Source organism: Grus americana, chromosome 6 (assembly GCF_028858705.1).
Source record: "Grus americana isolate bGruAme1 chromosome 6, bGruAme1.mat, whole genome shotgun sequence".
NCBI classification, from domain to species: domain Eukaryota; kingdom Metazoa; phylum Chordata; class Aves; order Gruiformes; family Gruidae; genus Grus; species Grus americana.
Genome location: NC_072857.1, coordinates 31999793 through 32011462, shown reverse-complemented (window position 1 = coordinate 32011462; position 11670 = coordinate 31999793). Strand labels below are relative to the sequence as shown.

At 36.0% G+C, this 11670-nt stretch overlaps 1 protein-coding gene across 3 annotated transcripts in view; it reads right to left on the bottom strand.

Annotated features, from left to right (window-relative positions):
* PGAP1 (post-GPI attachment to proteins inositol deacylase 1) overlaps positions 1-11670 on the bottom strand; it is a 41779-nt gene that overhangs the window by 11925 nt on the left and 18184 nt on the right. For all 3 annotated transcript variants that reach the window (XM_054829760.1, XM_054829759.1, XM_054829758.1), the window contains exons 13-26: positions 11382-11459; positions 9859-9934; positions 9511-9584; positions 9381-9432; positions 8599-8665; positions 7635-7743; positions 7219-7257; positions 6041-6134; positions 5328-5418; positions 4921-5118; positions 3311-3443; positions 2089-2139; positions 651-871; positions 152-256 (exon numbers count right to left, since the gene is read on the bottom strand). In XM_054829760.1, the coding sequence (XP_054685735.1) occupies positions 152-256; positions 651-871; positions 2089-2139; positions 3311-3443; positions 4921-5118; positions 5328-5418; positions 6041-6134; positions 7219-7257; positions 7635-7743; positions 8599-8665; positions 9381-9432; positions 9511-9584; positions 9859-9934; positions 11382-11459 (1388 nt within the window). The remainder of the gene's footprint in view (positions 1-151; positions 257-650; positions 872-2088; positions 2140-3310; positions 3444-4920; positions 5119-5327; positions 5419-6040; positions 6135-7218; positions 7258-7634; positions 7744-8598; positions 8666-9380; positions 9433-9510; positions 9585-9858; positions 9935-11381; positions 11460-11670) is intronic.

The window sequence follows — 11670 nt, the reverse complement described above, 5'->3', positions numbered from 1 at the left end:
CCAGTCTTTAAGATTTAACCATACAAGTTTATGAATCTCTACGTAGGCTGAACAATTACATGTCTGTGCAGCATAAATTAAGTTTTACCACACAAATGGAAGTAGTAAGAAAGAAGCAGGAAAACAAGAACTGGGGATTAGACTACAGTACCTTGATTTCACTTCAGAAGTACTTGAATTCATGAGAATTTCTAAAATGCATACAAGGACAATAGCTGTAGATCTACACGGATCAGGATCAAGTCTAACATTGTACCTGCAAAAAAAGGTTTTAAAAGCATGTTACTTCTAAACTAGGCTAAGAAATAAAGTCCAAGTTGGGAACAAGCATGTGCTGATAACAAACAACATACATGAAATGTATATGGCATCACAGACTGATTTTAAATCCTTTCTGAATCATTACTTCCTTCAGCATATCACTGATTCATTTAACACCTACTTATATGTTGTGGTTTAGCCCCAGCCAGCAGCTGGGACATTATACCATAACATAAACCAGATTGCATAGAAAAAACAATTCTAAGTAACAGAAGTCTTTGATACTATAAGGTAGCTAGTAATGTAGAGAGTCAAACATTTGTAATTTTTACTATCTTCAAAAGGTTCATATCCTTTTCTTCCACCTTACTGGAAATTTAAGAAGTTACCTGAGATTTTTTAACCAATAAATTAAAGATGGCAAGTTGAGCAGCACAATCCATGTGAATAAATTGAGAATTGTAACATGCATCTTAAGACTGTTAACAGCTTCAGCAATTGTATTGTTGGAAAGAGATTGTGTTGCTTTTGAGGTACTGTCCATCGAACTCTGGTTTTTGATTGTGTGTATAATGGAGTTCTGTGAAGTTTCTTTCGAGTGGTCTAAACCCTGAAAATAAAAGGTAAAAGTCATAAAAACACGCACAGGCTTGTAAGAACCCATGCTGGGGGAGGAGGAAGGAAAAACAGTATCATACCAGCTCTGATTTAAGACGAAAACTTGCAATTTATCTCTCAAAAAAGCCATCAAAAGCAAAGTTAAATAGCTCCATTTTAAAGCATCTAGATTTAACCAGAAGTTTCTCTTACACTAATAGTTTATATGTCTTTCGAGGAAAGGGACAGAGATTGGAGATGCCCTGACACCAATGCAGTGATAAGAAATGGAGTTCCTGGAAGGAGGAAGAACAGAATAAAAGGTGTAATAAGGCATGTGGGTGAAATCACAGATGATGGTTCATGGAAAAAGACACAGGAGGTAATACAACTGGGAGTAAAACATTAGCTATAGGAATAAATAACAAAGATAAATTAATGAGTTGGCAGATGCTAACTTCCAATGACCGGGGTGGTGGGGGGGGTGGTGGGAGGAAATACAGAGATGAAAAGAGGAGAGAGAGGAGAGGATTTAAGACTAAACACACAAAAACCACTCAAAGAACCCCAAAGAAAACTGTCAACAACAACTTCTGGCAGGCTGCTTTTTTAACTATGTTTGCAAAAAAGAACAGGTAGTTATTATCTGCTTGTATCCACACATGCTCACATCTTGGATCTTATACCTTAAATTAATTGAAAAAAGTTCACAATGCATGAAACCCAATGCTTTGTTACTCCTTTTAAAACAGCTCACAATTTACTGCAGTCTCAGTCCACATCCATCTAATAAATCACATATGTCATCACCTGATTAAAAAAAACCCCTAAACTCCACTCTACCTATCTGGAAAAAAATATTTACCTGTCATATAGATTATTATCTAGAAATTAAATTTGTTTCTTTAGATAAGGCATGCGTGATCACATACCAAAATTTAGACAAAAACTATTGCTCTGTATGTATTCAGAGACTAAGTTTTATTCTTAAATGAACTTCAGACAAGTTCACACTACAGTGATCTTGAACAGTGAACATGATAGTCATATGTGATGGAACAGGCTACTTGTGAAGAAAAAGCCAGGGCACATCATGCACACAGTAAGTGCCATCCAGTCATCACAGCATGACCTAACACTACCAAGAGAAGACAATAACAATTCATTATGCATAGGTTTGCCAAACAATTTTTGGTCACAATTTTGACTAGAAGCAGGAATAAGACTCACCCCATTAAGCATGTTTTGTTCTGCTCTTACACTCACATGTAGTTTTATAACCTGTAATACAGACAGTTCAGCTTCTTTAGTAACGTTTCTTCGCAAGAGAGCTGTAGTATACAAGAAAAAAAATATTTTTGACCCTTTTTTTATAGCCAGATGATTCTAGGGCCCCCAATGGAGCTGCAATGCAAGAACTCCCTCTGCCTTTATCATCAGCAGCATCCAAAGTGCTCCCTTAAGGAAAGATTTCAAAGTACAGAGGGAAAACTTATGCTGCTCTGCTTGCTTTCTCCCCCTTCCACTGTGCTTGACAGAGAATAAAGAGTGGAAAATCTGCCTATTCCTCACCTCCTCCTGCTAATTCAGTTCTATTTCACTTTCTGCAGAAACCCATAAACAAGCCACATCGGAAAAGTCCCACATCAGAGACTTACTGCAGAAGGGGGAGTAATGTCAGCATGGGAACGTCCTTCACAGGGTAACCTTATGTCACAGGGAGTTCAGTTAGAGGTAGACCTGTTCGTCAGGCTGTGCTTTCACCTGCCACCTACCTACTTCAGACCGTCTGTAAGCTGCTCTGCTTTGTTCCCCTACTCCCAGATGTACGCTCCAATGCTTCCCTAGCAGCTAAGTATAGTAGCTGATTTGGCAGCTATATAACCATAGGGTGAATCAGGTAAGTCAGATGCTCTGATGCAAGGAAGACCATGGAAACTGAATGGCAGGGACTAAATATGGATCTTTGTGCCACTAGCCAAGGGATCAGAATAGACATACAGTAAGACTATCCTAATTCTACAATATATCCACCCTCTTTCCTTTTACTCCATAAAGATTTCTGAAAAGTCTTTAAAGATCAAAAGTATTCGACAGAACATTCCAAGCCCTCCCTTTGCTAGTTTCTCTTCAAGGGAGTTGTCAGTCTTTGATTTTATAACATTACTTATCCATAAGTTAAAAATTACAGTTATATGCATTATTGTAGTGGGCATATGGGACTACATTTCTTTGGAAAATGCATTATCAAAAGAACGAAATAATTCTAAAGATTACAAAACTGTGAGAGTCTGATAAGTTAAAAAAGATCTATTTCAAGTATGCAAATAATAACATTTCTTTTAAGTATGAAAAATGGTAATCTGTATTTTTGCTTTTAACATGGGGTTAATTCAAAGCATACAAAATTTTGAATTCAGTTACAAGTTCAAAATGTTTAGCCTTTCAGTACCTTAAACAAATATTGAAGATAAATAATTAATACAGCAAATGCACCACAAGTGGTCCAGCTAACCAAAGCAAGGGATAACACCCCGCAGAATCTTCTGGGTGTAATCAACTTATCTTTTTGAAGTACAGTAGGTCTAAAAAAAAGACAAAACTGCTGTTATACTCTTGTAACAACATCAAAACTACAGAGATCAAAGAATAATTCTGTTTTGTGAATGACCAAAAAGAATAAAATGCTCCTAAATATTGATTAAACCCTGGGGAAAAAAAAGTTAGACAAATTTTAATATATATTAACAACTGCTACATAAGCTACTTTGAAAAAAAACAAAACAAAAACAACCCAAAACCCACCAAAATTTTCTTGTCAAATGAACCTACAAAACAATCTTACATCTTCTAGAATATAGTCTGTAACTAATGTATTATTTTTACTTCATTTGGGGAAACATAAAGGATACATTGGTGCACATAAAGCATTACATAATGCTAACTGTAGATCTGCATCAGTCACTAAGTTCTTCTGTTCAGCCCAAGAGAACAAGTATCATCATATTATTAAGACTGTGTAAGGCACTAGAACTGAAAATGACCCAGCTGACTTGCAGGCAGGCACACAAAATCTTACTTTCCTGCCTCTGCCTGAGACATTCTCAGGGTTTGCAGGAAATCAAAAGTGTTAATGAAAAGAGTACGAACTGAGCCAAAACCCTTAAACGTTTAGTGAGGGTAGTTTCAAAACTTGTAAGTTCATCACTTTGTCACTTAAAACTAATACTGAAGCACCCACTGTAATTTATAAACAAAATGGCTGAGAAGAAACAGCTGATACCACCGCTATTATTTGGTAGAATAAGACCAGAAATGCTAGTGATGAAAAGAGAGAGTTCATTTGGGAGATATTTTCTGAGTAAAGGGCATCCCAACAAACCTTCTGAAGACAGAGAGCTGGCCCAAAGCTAGCTGAGGACTGTTACTAGCATCAGAAGTCAAACCATTAAAATAGCTAAGCATGTTATCCAATTTACTAATTTACTCTTTCAAAATCTCTTTATCTTACTTCCTTTTTTTAAACCCACTTTCATGTTTGAATACTCATCTGTAAAAGTAAAAACATTCCAGTGTTCTTAGACACAATCTATAAAATTCATCAGTCTTGTAGAGTGAAATTAACATCCAAGAAGTTTTTGTTTTACAAACCTGTTTGCATTTTTTAATGTAGTTTATCCAACATGAACAATGAGGAATGGATTGCAATGCTTATAGTTCCTTTTCTAAATATATAAATTTTTTTTTGAGCTGCTGAAAAGGGTATAGTTCGGTTGCTTTCTTTTCCCCAACAAGCTTTCCTCAAAACCAAACTGAAAACCTTTATAACAGCTGGTGACGGAAACAGGAAAGCCATTTATGTTCCCTTTTGGAGCTGTGGAATAAGGAATACGAGGCAGTCCTCACACTTCATTAGTACTTAACACTGACAAACCTAGATGGCAAAAAAACCAAATCAAGTATATTGCAGAATTCAATCTGCCCAAGCATTCTCATTGAAGCAAGTTGACAGAGTCACAGTCATCTAAAAGAGCATAACTGTATAGTATAATGTTGTTTTACCTAATCAGAGCTAACCATAATGAAGAGATGAGTCTCAGAGATGTAGAGAAAAATACTCCACTCCAGTAGGCAATGCCTGTCCCAAAAAGAAATAGAATCAAGGACACAAGGGGGAACCACGCATCCTGACTACTCAGTGCAGCAGCATCCACCTCTGGTAGTGACAACGATTCCCATATCACTCTAAACCAGTGAAACCTGCCAAAGACATGAAAGCAGTATTACGTATCACTTCCAATTGCTGTTACACTAAGATATATATCAACTATTCCTCCTACTACAGCCTTTCAAACAAAATCACAGTTAGGTGCTCACAATGATTACAGATAATATTCCTCCCCACCAATAGTTTTTCTGAAACTTCTGTTTTGGAATCTGCTTTAAACAAACAAGTTATGGAAACTCACCCCTGCAGAAACACAACGATGCTTATAAGAGGTTCTACTTTGTAGGGTTTTGCTGTCCTAACTAGTTCAAGGGAAAAGTCTGAACACTGCCCTAGAATCAAGAACAGAAAGCATCTACAGTTATTATTTTGTCATGAACTTTAACAAAGAAGATACACAAAAAATGTAAATTCAGACAAAGGTTTGAAAGTTTACTTCAAAACAAGATAACTATGTCTTATAACAGTACTATAAGTCAGGATACTTCATCATCGAGGCCCTTATTAGCTGGATCACTCATACTGAGGTAACATGACACAAACTTCTAGAGAGATTAAGGAATTTGTTACAAACAGCATGTCTAGAAGTTAGTCTGCAAATCTCATCTTCATGCAAGAAATCAAGTGCTTTGTGCATATTAACAATGTATTTTAAACTTTTACATGTATTTTTAAGCAGATTTCTCTTGAATCTAGAATACTGTGCAACAGCAATCATTCACAAGAAGGTACTGCAGAGTAAAATAAGGAAATATTCTGCTACAGTACAACCTTGGAGAACTACCAGTAAAGAAAAACTGAAACTGAAAAGCACAGATCCAAGTACTTGGAGAAGTTCAATGATACTTAGCTTAAAAAAAAATTACAACTAGCTAGTCTTTCAACATTACACTTGATAGTAATTTCTTTAAAAACACTTGTGACAGAAGAAAAAAAAAAACCTGAGAAAGCTACCTGTTGATATCAATGTGCTCAATTGTCCTCCATAAGTAAGAAGAATATTAGAAACAACATAGACAGGAAAAGCACCAGCATGGAACCTTATTATCTGAAAGACAAGGATATAAGGATAACATATATATATATATATATATAATCACAAACAAATATCATGAAACCAGCATGATAATGTGATTGGAAAATCTTTTAAGAAAGCTTCAAATAGTTTCTCATTTTGATGCATAAGTATTTGATAAGCACCATTAGCTATTAACCTTACATATGGAAAATACTTGGATCTGTCATAAATAGCCAACCAAAGGTGTTTTGATAAATGACCAAATCCTAAATGACTGGTTTTTTTCCCAGTCAAGACAAATATGAAAAGAATGCAGCAGCATGTTAATGGGGTTTCGGTAAAATAAATGAAGTGAAAGGACACTTTCCAAGCAAAACCTGCATATAGTTATACAGGCTTTCGGGCAAAGAATTTTTGGAAGCAAATTTCATGTGTGTGTTAATTGGTTTCCACTGTCCCAAGTCATAAAGGGATATCCAATTAATATATAATAGCACAGAAATTCTTTTAAAATTATAACAAAATGCAAAATCATTGATATAAATGCATACATTCAAATAGAGAAACTTGCCAGTAATAGTCTAGCACTACACTTAGGTGCTGGCAAATTAGTTACTGTTTAGAATCAGAAAGCTGCAGATGGCTAGTCTATTTTTACTGATACCAATGTTGAAATGTATTCTTCATTGATAATCAAAGAAAAGTTGTTGAAAAGGAGCATATGGATCCCCTTAGACTTCCCCCCCCCCCAACTTTTAGTTGATGTCAAGTGTATTTTAAAGTTTTAACACTACTGACTCATCGGGTGAGAAAGTGACAGTGACCTACAGGGTTATCCCTTTCAGATATTTGGCTAACCACAAAGCCAAATGCTCAACGTTTACAATAGCTCTTTAGAGCTAGAGTGCTTTTCTACTCCTCTGAAAACTGAGGTCTGACATTTATCTGGATGGGATGCCTTGCCAAGTGACAAGGTTTTAAACGATCATTGAACAGCGTTCCTCTTGGCATCAGGAAGGAATATGAAGTGCCATAGTAGGGAAGGGAGGAAGGGAAAACTTCTATAGATGCTACTGACAAAAAAAAAAAATCTAGTACTAGAAGGTTTTCTTACTTGTCCAAGAATCTGTAAAAGTGACGTCTTCAGAATTACCTTGATAAAAAAACCAAATATTTTACTATTTTGTACAGTGGTAAGCATAAGTACAAAATACTTTTATTTTTAAGAAGCCAAACTAAGTATTAGAATACAGCAATCCCATAACTAAAATGTACAACAGCTTACTGCTGGCTTTTTAAAAACAAATACTTTAAAGTTTTGCTTAGCAATGAGAGTCCAACTTTCAATATTACTCCAGCTGTTGCAAAATAGTTGTAACATGCACTATGTTTACAAAAAGACCAAACAGTCCACCTTTAGACTTGCGCAGTATTTGTTTTGATTAATTAGCTACATGTTTTAAAAGACTGAATTATGCAAAAATTATACAGCAATGCAAACTAGCTATAAAATAAATTTGTGTTACTCACTTCATACTGACAGTCTGAGGAAGAGTAAATATTTAACTCTGGAACCCTGTTGTCATTCTGAGGCTGAGCAATATGCAGTTTTGCAGAAATCTCAGTAAAAGACGGAACTCTGAAACAGCAACTTAATTGGTAATTGTTGTTCTTATAATCAAAAAAAGCCAAATATGCCTTAGTCTTCAACAAGTGCACATAAAGCAGAACTAGTACACCGAGTATTACTACAAGCTATGAGCAAAATAGTGTAACAAACTTGTTTATCCTATCACAAAGAATCATGTAACATTCTCAATCCACTGTCCTCTGAACTATCAAGGGGCAGCACTAATGAAAACAGACACGTTTAGCATTAGCGTACACACTGCCTCACAGAACACAAGTGACAATAAAGGCAAGGACAGATTCTCAAGAATACAATTCAGTTTCCTGCAAGTATTACATTGTTAGAAAATACAGGCAAAAAAATAGGGAGGTATCCTTAAAGCCTCTAAAATAAACAAGGAAGACAGTTTTCCAACCATCTAAAAGTCAGGTTGTTCAACTGCAATTCATGAGTGACACATATCTCCAGCCATATCATTTGATTTTGTCAAGACTATGCTGCTGAAGCAAGTTCGGGCTGCTGTGTGATTAAAACTGAGGGTTACAGGTAGAAGCCAGCATCCAGAGCAGCCTCTATCCCTGCTCATGAGGGGGTCAAAGGTCAGGCTGAGAATTTCAGACTAGCAAATCTGACTTCCTTTTCAAGAAAATTAGTGAGAACTATTAAACAAACAATTAGTAGATATTATTCTGAGGAAAAGTCAAAACAACTTTGTCAACAAGGGCAGAAAGCTACGTGAGGAAAAGATGCAGAAGCCAAACACTTAAGACTGGAGAAGTTGTCTCATATCAGAAATATTACCACAACAGGATGCAAACATTCTTCAAAAACATATCAAGAAGTTATAATTGTTAAAGTTCTTACTTTGCTACCATTATTGAGTCTTCATGTGACCAGGGTATATGAAGTCTGTAAACACTAGGTTTTCTTTCTGAAATGGAAGAGATTTAAAAATATAAAATTAATGAAGAACAAGATGTAGCAACTGTCTCCAAAGACTAAAATGCAAGTAAAACAGAGGTGGTATATAGATCACTACACAGAATCACTGGGCTTGCAGTTACATTGCAATTGACATTGCAATACAGATCAGTGCAGTTAGCATTGAACAAAAAAGGCATTTTTTTTAACTAACACTGTTACAGAACAAGACAGCAAGACATTAATATTTAAAGGCAGGACAGTTATGAGAAAACTTCTTGTTTTCAACACAAAGCTGCAAACTCAGGCTAATAAATCCATCACTTTTTTTTTTTTTTTTTAAACAAAGTCCTTTAGCATCCCATTCTGTTTAAGCTTATGTAGCTCAATGTTCAAATTTCAGTCCCATAATTAGCAAATAAAAATCATAGCCAAAATGTGCTATTCTTGAGAAACACTTCCAACATAATGCGGAATCCTGCTGAAAGTTCAACTTCCCTTTGCTGGGAAGTAAGACAAACATACGAGGACTAATTCCACATTTTCTTTAAGCTATCCTTAACAAAAAGTGGAAAGTTAGAGATACTAGCAGAAACATTTGAGCAGATAACAGTACTGCCTAGACCCCATTGCATGAGAGGACTTTTGTTTCCACCAGCTTCAGTCTTCAGAATTTTCAACAAGCTTTGTTTTATAAACTTATACTTCAGAAGACTTATATTTACCTTTGAGTGACTGGCAGTGGCTGTCTATATAAATTTTGAACGCTTGATATATCTAGAACATAAAAAAAAATAAATCACATTCTCCAAACAGTGGTTGCATTACCTTAAAAAAATTAAGTAGTATTCTTACTTGGTTAAAGTGCTGGAGCTGTACATTGTAAAGTAAGCCAGTTGAATTTAATAGAATTTTGCTTGAAGAAAGCCCTGTAAAGGATGTATTATTTTCACGTATTAGATAAAATTATTTGAGAACTCACTACATCTTCATATTATTTTTTTCCAGGAGACTTATGTGCTTCTGTATGTTAGTCAAAACCCCCACATTTCTTATTTTTTTGTCTGTTACTAACAAAAGCAGTATTAACTTTAGTAAAAACAAAGCCCACCAAAAATTGGAATTTTTAGGCAAATGTATTATCCAAGTGTTAGTAATATCAGTTTTACAGGGCTTTTTCCAAAAGTAATACGCTATACTTACCAAATGAAAAAAGATGTGTTACAGGAAGCTGTACTGTTCTGGAATCCTCTTTGAAGAATTCGCAGTCCAAAGTATACTGCAATTCAGGATATTAAATACAGATCTAAACCAAGCACAAGACTACAAAGCCTTTGCACCTGCCAAATTCTATATTCACAGGCTCAGGCAGACTCCAGGACACAAGTACTGTAAAGCCACCTCTCCACACTCCACTGATAGGGACTGGCAGGTAGCTTGTTCCTGTACACAACTGTACAAGTTTGGGTAGATTAAGTATGACTTCCAGGTTGCTCTAGCTCTCACACATTTGCAACAGCCTTCAAAAGGCTATTCAAACAGCTGAGAAGGACTAGAATCCAATTCACATCCCTCCTTCTCAGGTACATCATTTTTGGGGGGCATGGGGGTGTTGCAAAGGAGAGTGACTTGTCCAAACTCTGGATACACTTTCCTAAGCAAAAAGAACCTTTAGTTTGTCTCCTGAAGTTTAAGCATGCAAAAGCAAACGAAAGTATCCAGCAGGTATGAGTTGTACCATCTCTACTGAGTATTTAGTTCACTTGAAAATTATTTTCCATCCCATTGTAAATGCAGCATTTGTTTACTTTTTAAAGCAGTTTCCAAGATTCAACACTGGACTGCAATTTAGCAGGTTACATTTCACAAGTGATCTCTCTTCTACCTTTGCTTATCCAGAACGTTGTATATTACTAATTTAACTGCAAGGTGTCTCTGTCACAACTATCTGAAGATAGATGAGCATTATAATCACTTCAGCTGTGAATAATTTCTTGGTTCATGGATTATTACACCACAGACACAGAGAGTGTATTTGTGTGGCAGAAAGGAATGTCAGATCTACTTAAACTTTAAATTCAAGTTCCATGTTCTGCCATTCTCAGGACTAACTAGAAAGGCCTGCCAAACCCAGCAGGGTAAGACACAGTGTCTCCTTAGATTCACTGCAAGTGTCCCTCTTTCTTACTGGGATCCTGAGAGGCCTTGATGCAAAGATACCCAACTCATCTGTGAGATGCAGAACTATCAAACCCTGCACAGCTCAGTCTACCACATTATTTGTGGTGTCAGAGCTTGCAGAGGTATCTGTACCATGCTCCCCAGAATCCATACGTGGTGTCTTCAATTATCTACAGCATTCTCCACTACCATGAATAAAAGAATTGACTGTTCAAAGAGATAAATATTCAGGAATGCAACCAGAATGTTAAGAAAAACAAGGAAGAACATCATCATGATCTCCAACATGAACTGGTTTGAGAACTGTTGCTTTGTATGTTTCTCAAGTACTACTCATGCCTTGCATATGGTATTTTACCAAATGAAAATGTTTCTGAGCTTTCAGAAGATAACAAAGTTACCTTCAAACCACACTGGAGTGTAGGTCTATGGTTTCTCAAAGGAACTTAGCACATGTTTAACATACTTCCTTTTCTTTCTGTCATAGCATTTGAAAGCTATGAACACACTAAGCAAGCAACTTCTGCATTTCTTTTTTTTTTTACCTTATTGCCAACTGTGGGTGGTACCTGAATGACAATGTGCGACAAGGACGGATAGTCCTGAAGTTTCAGTATTACGACCTTTAAAAAAAAATTTTTAAAAGGAAAAAAAAAAAGAAAGGAAAAAAGGAAAAAACAAGAAAAAGAAAAGCCATTACCAAACATACCCCTTAGCTTTCCCCTTGCCCATTCCCAGACATCCACCTCTTGTACCCCTTCCTCTGGAATAACACTGCATGTTCCAATGCTGTAAACAGAACAGATCCTTCTCCCATGACAATCAACTACCCCA